General features: G+C 40.2%; 2 protein-coding genes across 2 annotated transcripts in view; one reads left to right on the top strand and one right to left on the bottom strand.

The window, feature by feature from the left end:
* Window positions 1-4,435: 4,435 nt before the first annotated feature.
* On the top strand, window positions 4,436-6,531 carry nanp (N-acetylneuraminic acid phosphatase). The gene is made up of 2 exons (XM_008430004.2): window positions 4,436-4,621; window positions 5,627-6,531. The coding sequence occupies exons 1-2, from the start codon at window positions 4,532-4,534 to the stop codon at window positions 6,266-6,268; spliced, it is 732 nt and encodes a 243-aa protein (XP_008428226.1). The 5' UTR covers window positions 4,436-4,531; the 3' UTR covers window positions 6,269-6,531.
* Window positions 6,532-7,543: 1,012 nt separating this feature from the next.
* polr1b (RNA polymerase I subunit B) overlaps window positions 7,544-16,173 on the bottom strand; it is a 12,260-nt gene continuing 3,630 nt past the window's right edge. Inside the window, exons 8-15 of the mRNA XM_008430005.2 lie at window positions 15,952-16,123; window positions 15,342-15,623; window positions 15,074-15,207; window positions 14,829-14,999; window positions 14,588-14,744; window positions 13,395-13,591; window positions 9,461-9,711; window positions 7,544-8,570 (exon numbers count right to left, since the gene is read on the bottom strand). Coding sequence (XP_008428227.1) covers window positions 7,688-8,570; window positions 9,461-9,711; window positions 13,395-13,591; window positions 14,588-14,744; window positions 14,829-14,999; window positions 15,074-15,207; window positions 15,342-15,623; window positions 15,952-16,123 — 2,247 coding nt within the window. The 3' untranslated portion in view covers window positions 7,544-7,687. The remainder of the gene's footprint in view (window positions 8,571-9,460; window positions 9,712-13,394; window positions 13,592-14,587; window positions 14,745-14,828; window positions 15,000-15,073; window positions 15,208-15,341; window positions 15,624-15,951; window positions 16,124-16,173) is intronic.

The raw sequence follows: 16,173 nt of genomic DNA, 5'->3' as shown, positions 1-16,173 counted from the left end.
GATTTTATTTTCTCACATTTTTATATAGTTTTACTTTAGTTTTTTTCAGACTGTATTTTTTCAAATCATTTTCTCATATTTTATTTAATTATTTTTGAAAATTTATTCTCTCAATTCCTTTTTCAGATTCTATTTCTTTTGCAGATTTTATTCTTTAATTTTTCTTAGATTACATTTTTTTCTAATCTGGATTTGTTAGACAGATTAATCAATAACTAAAATAGTCGTTAGTTGCAGCAGATCAGCGGCTGATCCTCCTCGCTGCTCCCTGCTGCTGCGGTTCAGTCGCCGGTCAGAGCAACTCAGGTGCATCAGAACAGCAGCAATGGCAATCTGCCCAACAACCATGGGAGGTCCAACCTTTTCATTCCCTCTTTTTAGATTACATCTTTCTGCTAAGAAGATGTGCAACTTAAATGCACCTGGATTGGTGCAGAGGCAGTTACTGATGCATGCAGCTGCAGCAGATTTAAACATTCACATCTCCAATGGATGGTTTATATAGACCCAGCAGGAAGGATATCAGCGCTTTATCAGCGAGCTTTACATAACCGTTCTGTTCTGATTCTGTTTATGTGTACGTGCAGCTTGACGAGTGGCGTCCGACACACCAACGCTTCTGTATTTAAACAGTCGACATTCCCTGACTTTGATTAAAATCTGACATCCACAGTGTGTGGCCAGAGTTTGTCTCTGTAGCAGAATAAAGTTCTGATTGGGCAACAAAATGGCTGCCAGAGTTCTGGTTATCACCTTCTTCCTCTCACAGACAAGCAGGTGGCAGAGAACCCAGAAATATTAAAAAGTAAGAATAAAAATGTATTTGGTAAAAAGTCTACTCAAGTATGAGCAACTGATCAAATTATCAATCCTTTAATGTTGAAAAATTACATCATCAGGTGGACCAAAATATAAAATTAAATGGACATTTTGGTATTTTAAAGACCAAAATGACAAAAATTCATAGAAGTAACAAAAAAATAATAAAATCAGAAAAAATAAAAACAAGTCAAAATCAGTTTCTTTCAATTAAAAAACAACATCTTTAACCAAAACTGCAGGTGTGTGTCTGTGTCTGGTGATTTTTTGGTTAAAACATGTTTGTTTTTCATTCAGTGGGCAGAAAATCCAGTGCAGAAATACTTCATAATAAAATTACTCAAATAAAAGTAAAAACTACAGAGCAGTAAAAAATTATCCTAAAAGTACATAAAAAAATAATAAATATGCAAAATTCTGAAATTATGTTCAATTTAGTAATAAAGATAATACAGTAGAAAGCCAACAAATAAACTGTATAAACAGAAAACACACGAGTTTCCTGAAAAACGACTAAATGTCCGGAGAAAAGAGGATGTATGTTGTGCTAATAGCACTTAGCATTGCTAGGCAACGAAGCAAGAGCCTTGTGCAACACAAATAATTGTCCGGCAGGAAACACAACAGTAAATAGTAAAACATAATTTAAAGAAGCTTCGGGGATGATAATTTGTCTTCACGACTTTTAACAATTGACGTACTCGAATCATTCAATAAATCACTGCAGCTGTATGCCACATCCTAAGCTTTTTAATTTCTTGTGTGTCATTTACTCACGTAATAACCGTCTCCAGCTGAGACATGGCGGCACCATGTAACATGGTGGCGGTAAGTTTGCGATTCGCCATAAAAGAAGAAACTGGCCACCCACCGTGATAAATGCAAGTATTTCCGTGCGGACAGCGAATCTCTCCGTCCCTGGAAGTAATTACAGTCAATTTAATAGATGAACTCTAAGTTTACAACACCAGTTAGAGCTTTTGTGCACATGTGTGTACGCACAAAAACACTATACCTCAGAAAAACGATGAAAACCCGGGATTAAAGAAGATTTATGCTATGCTAATAGCACTTAGCACTTAGTTCGGCGGAAGTGAGAGCAACAAACGATAACTATCCGGCCGGAACATATGGTGCAAAATAGTAAAACATAAAACATAATTTAACAAGATTTCAAGGCAGATAATTTGCCTTGAGGAATTTTAATACTCTACATACTCTAATAATCGGATGAATTGTAAACTACACGTTAAGTTTTGTCATTCTTGTGTCGGTGACACTTCCATCTCCAGCTGAAATGTCAGACTCGGCCCCTCACCCTGATACACGCAGAAACGTTGCGGACTCGGATACCGAACCTAAATGTTTAACAACCTCAGCTGACCAAAGTGCATCACAACATTTTCATCACAGGTAGGTAAATGATAAAACAAAAAATAAAATTAAGCGGTGAAAAACATATAACATTGGCAGAAAATGCCAAAAAATGATGCTACAGTTCAACTGTTTCTCGGAAACATGAAGACATCTCACTTTTGTTTCCCCCTTCACATTAGAGGGGAAATCCCACATTTCCAGTTTTATGTTTTCTTTTCAAGCATCCACGTCTCATCTTTCACTTCCATTTTTTAAGTATTATTTTTTTATTAATGCCAATAAAAATAAGGCTTTAATTTGCAGCGCTCTTTCATTTAAACTTCCCTTCCCATGCAAGCAGCAGGTGGCATGTTTGAATGTTCCAGAGATATTTAGGCCAGTTTCTTTTTGTCCTACAGGCACCTGCGCTGGAAGAACACCTATTTAATGTGAGAAAGGCTTGTTGTGGTATCTGATGGGAAGGTTTTGCAGCTACTCTGCACGGCGTTGCGTGTGAACCTCTGGCCCGCTGCCAGATAAGAGGCTGAGTTAAAGCGCAGGTTGCATAAGAGCTGAGGAATGTTTTTATTTTTGACAGGCTGCGTGTCACGGAATATGCTGTTTAAATTGGCACTATGCGTGCTCAGGAGTCACGTAGGGGGTTTTATTGTTACTGTTAGTAGAATTGCTCTTATTATTTAGAAAAGTGAGACTAATACTTTAAAATAAGCGTCTGGGACAGTCTGTGATGCTCAGTCACACAAAAACCAGCGGATTCATTGTTAAATCCTGGAAACCAATGAAAATAATTGTTACCTCTCTAAACTTTAAAGTGCTTGATATGGTAATTTTGTTGAATTTGTTGTTCAACTAAAAATGTTTCAGTTAATTTGTTATGTGTAATTGAATTAAATTTGTCAAACTTTGTTTGCATTTGTTTAACTGGAGGTGGACAGAAAACCCAAAAATTGTACTCAAGTAAGAGTAATTAATAATTAATAATAAATGGAACATTGATCAACATGTTTGATGTTTATTGATGATTTTTGATGATGGCATTCAACAAAATGTAACGTTTGTGACTGTATGATGTTTTCAAGCACTTTTTTCTTACTTATAACAAAATTAACTCTTTTCTTAATTTGGATCACCTGTTTTCTTTGGGTTTTTATTGGGAATTGGTCACAAATTCTTAAAAACTTTAAGAGACACAAAATTTTAATGTTTTAATCCCAAACCTACTTAATTACCACCTTTTAAAAAGTTTTTCTTCTTGAAATTTTATTAAAATTAAGGGTTTGCATCAATTCAGGCTAAAGAAAAACTGGTGCATTTTTAGTAGGCTTGTAATGGTGTTTTTACTAATAATATGCTATAATATTTCCTATCTGACTGTCTAGCTTATATTTAAATAGATGGCTAACTAGATATTAAAAAATATATAAATTCCATAAACATTTAGCTAGCTAAATATTTAGTTTACAAGCTTCATATTTTACTGGCTAACTAGATATTCAGTTATCAAACTAAAAGCTAAATATTTTGTCTGTAAACTAAATAGCTTGCAAACTAAATATCTAGTTTGGGAGCCAATTATTTTTGCTTGCTAACTACAGCAATTGTAGTTATTTCTGGACTAGTAAAGTAGCATTAGCAAACTAAATAGTTTAATATTCTGGACTAACTAACTAGTTAGCAAGCTAAAACTTTGGTTTGCAAGCTATATAATTTGCTAACTAAATATTAAGATTGACTTTAAATATATAACTTTCTTACTAAATATTCAGTTAGCAAGTTAAAAACTAAATATTTGGTTTGTATCCTGGTTTGCTATTCTGGACTAATTAGTTTACGAGCTACATATTTTTGTTTGTAAACTAAATAGCTTGCTAACTAAATATTAAGCTTGCAAGCTAAGTATTTAGCTTGCAACCAAATTTTAACTACATTGACAATGTGAAAGTCCTTAATTAAGCAAGCTAAATTCTATCTATCTATCTATCTATCTATCTATCTATCTATCTATCTATCTATCTATCTATCTATCTATCTATCTATCTATCTATCTATCTATCTATCTNTCTATCTATCTATCTATCTATCTATCTATCTATCTATCTATCTATCTATCTATCTATCTATCTATCTATCTATCTATCTATCTATCTATCTATCTATCTATCTATCTATCTCTTTTAGTTTCAGTGTACGCGTGGCGCCATCTAGAGGAAAAATTTAGAAAATACGTCATTTTGTCAATAGAACTACAAATCCCATGAAGCACTTCACTTCGCACCGCTTCCGCAAAGCTGTGTTTGTTTTCCTGGTTAGCGTTGAATGACGGCGTGCTTCAGCAATGGAGGGTAGAGCTGTGAAAGCGATCCTGTTTGATTTGGACAACACGCTCGTAGACACGAGTCTTGCCGGCGAGGTGGCGCTAAAGAAGGTGATGACAGCTAAAAATGCTTTTCTCCGGGGACTTCAGTTAAAACTTCCGCTGCTTGTTGATGTCGCTAGCTAAAGTTCTCGGTTTTAAAGTCAGCAACCCTCGCTTTACTTGTTTTATGGCGAAAACCCGTTAATGTGCCGTATTTTATTTAATTTACACGGCATAAATAATGAGTCGATATTTCAACGATCTGGGAAGTGAATGAAGACGTGGTGTCCGCTCCTTAACGGACTGCCGGCGCACGACCTGGAAAGGAGTTATGAAGACCGGCAAGGGAGGAGTTTTCCTCCTAAAAGCCTGGAAAAACTCTTATTTTCATGAGAGGTGATAGCTTATTAACACAAAGCAAATTATACATAGTTAATGTGTATCTTTGTAAAACAAAATTCTAAAGAGTTGGAACAATTTAATGCAAAAAGACATTATATAAAATCAGCTGTTAAGACTTTAAAACCATCCTGGTCATTTGAACTTTTTTCATATTCTTGAAATTGTTTTTTTCCAACGCAGAAATACACAAGCACAGCTCTTTAAACAAAATTAAACTCAGTGGAACATTTCCTTAAATCCAAGTATTTAGTTTTTTCTCATGTAAATTCACCCTTGCTGTACTATTCATTATTTTTATTATCACGATTAATCACTTCAGTCCTAGTTTGATTTTCTGTCAGACAGAATCAGAATAAAGATTGTGTCTTCTACTGTGTGTCTAAATATCTTTCAGTCAGTGGCCTTTTTTTTCAATTTATGATTGATTACTAAGTTGACAGTTATTTAAAAATTGATTAATCACAATTAATCGTTTCAGCCCTAGTCTGATTTCTGTCAAACAGAATCAAAACAAAAGCTTAAGCATCTTGATGTAAATATCTTTCAGCAAATGGACGTTTTTCAGTCCGACTAACGATTAATCGATTACTAAATTACTTGGTGATTATTTTCATAATCAATCACGATTAATTGTTTCAGACCCATTTCAGGCTTGGTTTGTGTATTTTGCAGACTGGGGAGTTTCTGAAGTCCAAACTGAACCTGGACGACGACACAGTTCGCAGCATTTGTGATAAATTCAAGCTGAAGCTGCTGCGTGAGAGCCCCGACCGGCCGCCTGGCACCTCCCAGGACGACATCCGCATGTGCCACTGGGCGGAAAGCATCGCAGAGACTGCAGGAGGCAGCGCCGCGTCCGATCTGGCTTCTCAGTGCTACTATTTGTGGAAGAACAGCCGGCTGGAGCTTCTGTGTCTGACCCCGGAAGTGCGCGCCCTGCTGAGGCAGCTCCGCGGCTGGTACAAGCTGCTGCTGCTCACCAACGGCGACGCTCAAACTCAGAGGGAAAAGGTGGAGGCGGCCGAATGCGAGGAGTTCTTCGACGCGGTGGTGATCGCCGGAGATCACGCGGAGCAGAAGCCGTTCCCGTCCATCTTCCAGCTGTGCTTCAGCATGCTGCAGGTGGAGGCGCAGGACTGCGTCATGGTGGGCGACTCTCTGGACACGGACATCCAGGGTGGGGTCAACGCCAAAGTTCGCGCCACGGTGTGGATTCACAGAGCGGACGGGTCTGAGCTGGACGGTCCGGTGAAACCAGACCACACTGTCCCGTCTGTTCTGGACCTGCCGGCCGTGCTGGCACAGCTGCAGTGATGGGAATGTGAACAGATTTGTTTTTTAACCTCCATATGTTTACAGATATTTTCATATTTTATCAACTTTTTAACACTGTATATAAAATTTAAGACACTACAATGAGTGAAGCGTGACGGGGTGTGCAGACGTTTACCTCCATAATGTGGGCATTAGTTGTTGACCTGAAGATTTAATTATTTATTTGAACTGTTTTTGTTGAGGCTGGAGTGATTATGCAACATAAATTAGTAAAGCAATTAAAAATAAATTTGTAAAGCATCCTTGGGAGAACTGGAATAGTTCATTTGAACTCGTTGATTTCCTGGCAGAAACTCGGCTCTTGTATGCAGGGTTTCCCTCGGTGTATAATTAGCCTGGCGGGCCACCAGGCTTTATTTGAGCCCCCGGCAGGCTTAGCATTGCTAATTTATTTTTGGTTTTTAAAAGATTGACTCTTTTAAAGACTTTATTGTTGGTGTTTAGGTATTAATCTTCAAGTCTTCCAAAAATGCATAACTATCAAATGATGTTTTTAAATTTCCTGTCAACTTCAAACATTTTTTAACTCAAAAACACGGCGGGCGGCTGGAGGACTGAGCACCGGGCTTAGCAAGTTTTCTGGGGGAAACCCTGATATGGGGTATCATTTGGAAAGTTACACTGTAAAAATGAATAAGCTGGGTTATTTAGTCATAAGAGAAAAAAACTGGAGTTAATTTTTCAACATCTTACCCATTCATAAATGTCAGTTTCAATCTAAATATTTAGCAAGATGTAAGCTCAACTTGCCAACTAAACTTTAAGTTCATAAGCTAAATTTGTAAACTAAATAGCTTTGAATTCTGGACTAAACCTTTAGTTGACAAACTAAATATTTGATTTATAAACTACATACCTTCAAATTAAATATTAACTTTGCAAGTTAAATATTCAACTTGCAGACTACATATTTAGTTAGCAAGCTGAAAGCTAAATATCTGGTTTGTAAGATAAATAGCTTCGTATTCTGGACTAAACATTCAATTAGCAAGATAAATACTGTTTACAAACTAAATATATTGCTCTTCTGGACTTGATTAACAAGCTAAACATATTATTTGTAAACCAAATAGCCTGATATTTACACTAAATATTCAGTTAGCAAGTGAAATGTTTGGTTTTTCAACTAAATTAATTTCTATTCCGACTAAACTATCTTACTGGACTTGTTAGCAACCTAGATATTTCATTTGTAAACTAAATAGTTTGTATCTAAATATTTGGAATTGCAGTTTCTGAAATCTTCAGCTCGACTTGCTGCTACTGTCCTCAGCCACTAAAACCATCATGTAATAAAACTGACAGTTAAAAATCTTTTATTTAAGGGTCAAAACATTCAAACTTTAGCGCTACCTGATAAACAGCTGCAGAGGAAAACAGAGGCTTTGATTGTTCCTTTCACTTCACATCCAGTTTGACTTTGATGTTCATCGCTGCCAGCTCGGCCACGAAGTAACGGAAAACGTACGGAACAGACACGGAGTCCACGGAGTCGCTCTTCCCGCACAAACTGCACACCGTCTTCCGGTGGCGCATGGCCGACCAGGACGGCGGCGGCTTCTCCAGCAGCGGCGACAGCAGGCTGCCGCAGTCCACGCACACCTGCGCCACGGAGCGGTCCGAGCAGTTGAACAGCCGGTCCTGCAGCAGGAAGGACGAGCCGTGGGCCAGCAGCGCGTCCCGCTCCATCTCCCCGAACCGAATCCCACCCTGGATGTTCCTTCCTCCCACCGGCTGGTTGGTCACCTTATCCCGCGCTCCCGTCGTGCGCACCTGGAACTTATCGGACACCATGTGGCGGAGCCGCTGGTAGTACACGACGCCGATGAAGATGTCGGCCTCCAGCTCCTGGCCGCTCAGCCCGCTGTAGAGCCGCTCCGTGCCGTAGTAGTTGTAGCCGCCGGCGCGCAGCATCTCCCCGAAGTACTCCAGCGCGGAGTTCTGCTCGGAGAAGCTGAACGGCGTGGCGTCGTGGCTCAGGCCGTGCAGGGCGGCCGACTTCCCGGCCATGCTCTCGATCAGCATCCCGATGGTCATGCGGGACGGAAAGCCGTGCGGGTTGAAGAGGATGTCCGGGCTCATGCCGCTCTCGGTGAACGGCATGTCCTCGGCCGGCCACAGGCGGCTCAGGATGCCCTTCTGGCCGTGGCGGCTGGCGAACTTGTCACCGATCATTGGGTTACGCGGCACTCGGACGGTGATGCAGACGCGTTTGAAGCGACCCGATCCCGTGTCGTTGCTGCAGACCTTGATGTTGTCGACGACACAAGCCTCTTGGCTCCTACAGACACAAAACATGCAGTTAGACGTGTTTTCACATCTGATGGTCCGGAAAATTAAAACATTTTTTACATTTCAACTGCTGTGGTTCTATTCAGAGTAGCTCTACTTCAAAATATCTTTACTCAAGTAAAAGTTAAAAGAAATTACTCAAGTAAGACTAAAAGTATTTGGTAAAAAAAACAGTCAGTCTGGTGAATCTCTGGTGAAAACATGTTTTTCATTCAGGGGGTAGAAAATCCAGAAGTTTTACTGAAGTAAGAGTAGAAATACTTCTTAATAAAATTACTCCAGTAAAAGTAAAAAGTACAGAGTTGTAGAAATGTATTTTTTTTTAAAAGTTACTCAAGTTTGAGTAATTTATTAAATGTATATATTGACTATCCCACCCTGGTTCTCTTTCCCACTGCACTGAGTAAAATGAACCAAACTCAAAAACCTGTTCCCCTCCTCGCCTGTGGAGGCGCTAAGCCAAGAACTACTGAAGAAAAAAACACAAATTTCTGGAGAAATATAAACAGGTCTTTCTTTTTCACAAAATGTAAAAAAAAATGGAGCAGCGCCAAATTCAGCAGCTGTAGGATTTCTCTTTAGTCTTTGTTAAAAAAAAAAAAGAACAAGTCGTTTCTTCTGCTGGTGCTCAACTGGCACATGTGTTGTGGTTGTATTTACCCAGAATGCCCTGTGCTGTAGTCCACTTCCTGCTTTTAAAGGAACCGAACCGAGACAGCAGTTTATAGGCGGACCAGCAATCGCTTTTTGGTCGATTATGTGTTCGTAATCGATTGATCTGTTCACAGATTATCCGTCTCTTATTAAACTGTCACATTATGGTGACAGTTTTAACGAGTATTTGAAACAGTGAAGTTTGTGTTTGTTCAAAGCAGTGACCTGTAGAAGCTGACGTGGCTTTGTCCCGTGTTCAGGTTGATGTAGCTGTAGAACGGGTCTCCGTACTGAATCACCGACCCGATGTGAGGCAACCCGTCCACATCCAGCTTCCCGTTCACTTTCGGGTCGCCCGGCTTGGCCCCGAACACGACGCCGTCCTCTCCCTTCACCTTCTCCGCCAGGTCCACCAACTCCGTCTTGTAGATGCTCCCGTGAGCGAAGCCTCTCTCCCACGACGACTTGTTCACGATCTGAAGACATTGAGAAGCGTCAGCGTTTCATCCCTAAACCAACGATTCTCAAACCTTTTCAGGCTGATTAACCCATTTAACGAATAAACACGGACCACCTAACATGAAACTACCCCACATGTTAATATATATAACCTGAAATTAGAAGATTAGCCTTTAAAACAGTTACTGTCATGAACAAATCTACTGGGGCCATTTTGACTTATAGATTCTGAAAATGTGGAGTCTATGCTTTCCAATGATGTCAAATACATAGAAATAAAAAAAGAAGTTGTTCAATACCAAATGTTGTATGCAATTATAACATTTGACGGCTATTTGTAATTTAGAATCACAATAAAAGAAAAATAGACATTAGCTGCTTGGCAGAAACAAAAACCGTCTTCTGCACCATTAAATATAAAAATAACGCCCCCACTTCTATCAATTGTATTTATTTTCCAATTAAATCATTTTAAATTAAATAAAAAAAATAGCAGGAGCGTTATAAGCAAACAAAGACGTAAAAATAAAGAACAGTTCTCATCTACAGAGACTCGTTCACGGCTTAGAGCCGATCAAAACAAATCTAATTGTTCGTGAACGACACATCGATACTCTCAGCAGGTTTAACTTAGTTTCCTCCGATCATAAGTATTCCCGACGTTGTTTTCTTTCCAGCGGTATCTTCACTTTTTCTGACCTAGATTTCAGCCTTTTACCCATTATTACTTCTAAACACAATACTTTGGTAAGCTAGCGGTGCGAGTTAGTGTTGGGCCATCTGAATCCAGGCTTCGAGGCTGGTACCGAGTAAAAAGGGGGCGTGTCCGATGAAGCTCCGCTTCGAGGCTTGTGTCGTCTTGCTGAAAACCACGTGACTGGCAACAAACAAGGCCTCGCATTGCATAGACATCAATACGTACACGCCTCATGGAGCGCTGCGTCATACGTAAACGCCTCATGGAGCGCTGCGTCATACGTAAAAGCGTCCGCCATCTTCTATGAGGCAGCAGGGCAATCGGAGCATTTACTTGTATTAGCTTACTGGCTTACTGACGTCACAGCGTCCTTCACATTCAATATGGCGGACGCTGTGACGTATCTCAGCAACGGGCCGACCCGCTCCATGAGGCGTCTACGTATTCATGTCTATGTACATGAATGTGTCGTCTTGCTGAAAACCACGTGACTGGCAACAAACAAGGCCTCGCATTGCATAGACATCAATACGTACACACCTCATGGAGCGCTGCGTCGTACGTAAAAGCGTCCGCCATCTTCTATGTGGCAGCAGGGCAATCGGAGCTCCTTAAGTCCTGTGCTGTGTGGACTTGTTTCAACCGTTTTACGAAACAAACTGGATTCATTGGCATTAATTTTTACAGGCAAGGATAAAAGATCAGAATTACTTGACTTTGCAGCCAGAAATTAGCTTCTGAACAACCGAAAAATATTTCCTATGTAGCTAAATTGGCCCAAAATAACAGCTGATTGTTAGCATAGCAGCTAACGTTTTCATACTGTTTTCTAATGAGAGAGCTGATGAAAAACCGCTGTTAGAGGAGAAGTTTATTAAAAACCAGAGGATTTAGTGAGTAAATATCAGTCAGGATCAGAGCTGGAGCTGCTGCTGTTCTTCAGTCTTTCCCAGCTTCACCATGTCGGTATTTAGCTATAAAGATGCTACGAGTCCGAGCCCAACATGCTGAAAATGGCTTTTTATGAATGTGAAGGAAACATATATTGATGATGTTGATTTCTATTTCACTTTTGGATAATTTCTCTTTTATTCTTGGCTTTAGCCTGTGAACCAGGACGTCTCTGAAGTCATTGAGTTCTCCCAGTATGACCAGCAGACTGAAGACTATGACCAGTGTTCCCAGTATAATAAATACATGTTCTATTCTTTCACTTTTTGTGTATTTTTAAATATCTCAATCTGAAGTATTAGTGTAATAATACAGTTTATATAATGAAATAAAAATAATTTACTCTGTTAGAATTATTTTCACTCTTTGCTGTCAATAGCAGAGTTGACAAACTGTAATAAATATTTATTCTCTGGAAAAAAAAAGTAAGAAAAATATGTAGTTTAATGTTTGACAATAACTGATTTCTCAATAACATATAAAAAATAAATACAGGAAAATTATTTGTTTCTTGTCTTGAAATGTTAAATGTACATTAAATTATGGAATTATGTAAATATATTCTTTAATAAAACACTGTAAAAGTGTGTCTGTTCATCAATTTCAATATAAAAATTATCAGAATCATTTCTATCAAATAAAAACCTTGTGGTCTTTATTCAGAAATGCCCCCAAAACAATTAATAATCACATCAAAAGTTAGAAACTCTGTCTTAAGTAATTTCTTTGATTGCCAAATATATTTGTGTGTGTGAGAAAATGTGTCAATGACGGGTATTAACTTAAAATACTTTGTAGAACGGCACTTTATAAAGTTCGGTCCATTCACTTGTATTAGCTTACTGGCACATATTCCACATTCAATATGGCGGACACTGTTACGTATCGCAGCAACGGGCCGGTCCGCTCCATGAGGCGTTTACGTATTAATGTCTATGTCACATTGCCTGGGTCACGTGACTGCTTCATTTTGCGTGTGGGTTTTCAAAATAAAAGCGCGATGAGCCGCGCTGCATCATGGGTTGTTGTCTTTTTGGTCTCGCACCAGAGGAGAATATTTGTCTTCAGTGGCCAAAATAAAATGAACATTGACCAACATATTTGATGTGTATTGATGATGTCACTCATCAAAATGTAATGTTTGTTACTGGTTTTCTCAATTGTAGATTATGTTTTTTTATGACTTTATATTTTTGTGATTTTATGAACTGCTTTGTTGCTTAAATGTGCTACAGAAGTAAACTTGATTAATTGTCTGAAATGGAGCCAGTAAGAGGAAAATCTCTGACATCTGGGAATACTTTGAGATTATCCTCACAATAAAATTCTTCTTAGATAATAATTAACCCTCCACATCCCAATTTCTCACCTTCTGCAAAGTTCCACTATTATTTGTAGTCTGATTAGCAAAGATATATCAGTCTTTCACAGCAGAAACAGATTTAATCCTGTTGCAGAACTAAAAATTTAACATCTAGCCAAATATAAGGGATCAGGGATAAATACAAGAAAAAGCAAACGCCCCAACATGCACTGCACTCCCAAGACACTAAAACATCAAATGTCTTTATTGTCAAATCTGACCTAAAAGAAAACCCAACACAACCACTGACGTTCAACATAAACCAGGATTAGATTGGCTACAAATCATTTTAATAATTAAAACATATGACAATTAAATATGGTTTCATTGATTCTCCTGTTGCTAAATATGAGTTTGATGAAAACATTGTGACAATATTTACTATTTASTAATTTTTGGMAGTATGATCCAACTGAGTGACAAAGCTGTTAGTTTCACCAGCAGATGTCACTAGTGAGTCCTGAATGGAGCATCGAGTAATGAACCTTTTTGCAAAGCAAAGGGCTGGAAAGCTTCACTGCTTCGTGAGGCTTCATTTTCCCATCACTAGTGCGAGTCGCACTTTTAGCTGACGTCACGGCAAATAAATGGTTGTTTACATGCAGTACCTTACAGACCACTAGAGGGCGCCCGGGGACCAGAGTTTGATAACGACTGCTCCAGACACCAGACCGTTAACCGGCGCTTACCATGGCGTCCTCCATGTCGTAGCCCGTGTAGGAGATGACGGCGACGACGGCGTTGGTGCCGCTCGGGTAGTTGTCCAGGTTGTAGTGGTCGTACATGTAGGGCCGGACCAGAGCGCTCTGCGGCGTCTGGAGCCGGTACAGCTTGTTGTCGGAGCGATCCGTGAACGAGTGCAGCGGGAATCCCATCGTCTGCTTCCCTGCAGTGGAAAATAGCCGATTAAACGATTCCTCAACGCTGCGCAGTCCCTCCAGGATGGTTTATTTATGATTTCTGTGGCTTAAAATTAGAGATGGACTTAAAAGTTTTACCATAATATTTTGTGGTACTGATGTGATAAAAAATAAAAGTGACAACTATTTAACTCTATGGCTGTGAATCACAATATACACATTCAATAACAGTCAATATCAGTAATTACTGATTGTTTTTTGTTTTGTTTGAAATATCTGAAATACTACAAAACTGGTGACATTTCCTGCTTCAGCCACAGTTTACTCTCCATGTTGTCATTTTTTTTATTAAATCAGGTTTTAGGCATGGTGGTAAAACGTTAAACTGCTGCTGTGTTAGTTACCCAGCAGATTGTTGCTAGGTAACCAGAGAATGAGCGAGTTGCTAGGTAACTAAAGAGTGAGAGCGTTAGTTAGTTTCTCTGCTAGCTTAACTAGCAGAGTTAACCTAGCAGAGCTTAACTCTCTGCTAGCTTAACTAGCAGAGAGATAAAACTTTATTGATCCCACAAGGGGAAAATTGATTTGTCCCAGCATAGCACACAATAAAAAATTTAAATAAGTTAATAAATACATAAAGTAATAATAATAAACATACGATAATAAATAACAATGAGAAACAATCCAGACTGGCAAACTGTTGTCACGCCACAAATTAATATAAAAGATTACAAAGTCTGTTTCCCAGTAAAATCTTGCTGGATGCTTGTGGCACGACTTATTATGAAATACAAAAAAGGATAGCTAAAGAAAAACTTGTTGTGTTTTACTTGACATTTTCCGTTTATTAAGAACATAAAAAGTCGTCATGGAAAATCTCATCCTAAAAAACATTACAAAAAGCGTTGGATGGTCACATTTGTGCCGTTCTTGAATTCCAGTCAAGGGTCACAGAAAATCAACCAAAGGGCCACAAATAGCCCCTGGTCCACAGTTTGAACCCCCCGGTGTAGCTGACTCACCCATCTGGCACTGGTACATGTTCCTGGGGCTCTGGTTGTGGTCGGAGTAGGGGATGAAGTTGGCCACCACGCTGAGCATGCTGTGGGGGAACAGCTCCTGGTGCGTGCTAACACCCGGCTCTATCTCCGCCTCCAGGATTCCCACGTTGAGGTAAAGCTGCAGGCCAACAGCGTGCAGCTGGTTTAGTGCTGCAGGTTCCCCAAAAACAGTTTAAAAATATGTCCATAAGGCATAATTTACCTGTTCAAACGTGCCAATCAGCTCTTGCTTCCCAAGAGCCAAATTCTGGACGGGTCGCATCATGCGGCACAACGTAGTGAAGAGGAACAGGCCCGGATACAAACTGGGCTTCCCGGTTTTAGGAACCAGGACGATCTCAGTCCAGGGAGGGACTTTTTTCTGTCCCAGAACCTGAAGGAAGAGTTCAGAGGTCAAGTTTACCTGGAAAAACGACCAGCAGGACGAGGAATATTCATCCAAGTCACCTTAAAGCGGCGCAGCGAGTCGGCGACGGACGGAGCCAAATCAGCTTCGACCCAACCGACAACGGACCCATCCAGAACCACCGGGTAGCAGTCAGAGAAGGCCTGACCCGGAGAACCGTCCACCGGGGTGACACCTGAAGGGGAGGACAGAAAATAAGAAGACGAGAAAAATTACAGATTGAAAGAAAGAAACAGAAAAAAAAAACAGAAAGAAGAAAGAAACAGAAAGAAAGGAAAAGCAACAGAAGTCCGGCGGTGTTTTCCTCACCCAGCGAACAGAGCAGTCCCGGCAGCGCGGTGGTGTAGGCGGTGGCGGTAACGACCTCGCAGCTCGCCGTCATGTGGTTCATGAGGCCGCAGGGCTCGCCGTCCGGCGTGTGGACCGGACACAGGAAGCCCCAGGACTCCGGCAGCAGCTTCCTGACCGACGTCGTCCTCATCTTGGCGAAGGCGGCGCCTCTGTGGACGCAGCGGAAGTGCGACAGGTAGCGGATGAAGTTCAGCTTGTCAGCCACGACGCACAGGCCCGTGCTCTGCAGCATGCCGAGACCTGGAGGACGACACGACCTTTGACCCCACAGGAAGAGCTTTCTGCTAATGCCATTTCAACTGACCTTTTAGATTTAAAAATGCCCTTTAATTAGATGCAACTTTAGCTATTAAAACATGTTAAAGTCTTAAATCAAAGTAGTCAGATCTCATTTTAGCTTATAAACAAATGTTTGTAAACTAAACGGAGTAAGTCGGTGTTAGTGGCAACATTGAGCTAACATTAGCATTTTAGCTGCTCATCCTCTTCCAAACATTAAGATAATTTCTTTAATCTCAAGTTAAGTAGTTAGCTAGCTGGACTTTGTGGTTGTTGTTGTTGTGTGTACCTGTTTTGGAGTGCAGGTTCCCGGTGGCCAGCAGATATTCAAACGGTTTGGTTAAATCCGACCCCATGCTCAACAACTTCATCACATGCTCAGTGCTCAGTTCGCCGGTCAGCTTGGTCCCTCGCTTATCGAAGGAAAGCTTCACCGACGTTAGCCACGCCGTTAGTTTCTCCTGCGAGAGATTCAACTGTGTTAAATGAAATCTTAACGAAGACGGGAGGG

Source organism: Poecilia reticulata, linkage group LG15 (genome assembly GCF_000633615.1).
Source record: "Poecilia reticulata strain Guanapo linkage group LG15, Guppy_female_1.0+MT, whole genome shotgun sequence".
NCBI classification, from domain to species: Eukaryota; Metazoa; Chordata; class Actinopteri; order Cyprinodontiformes; family Poeciliidae; genus Poecilia; species Poecilia reticulata.
Note: the sequence above shows the minus strand (reverse complement) of the source record. Positions and strands in the feature narration are given on the sequence as shown.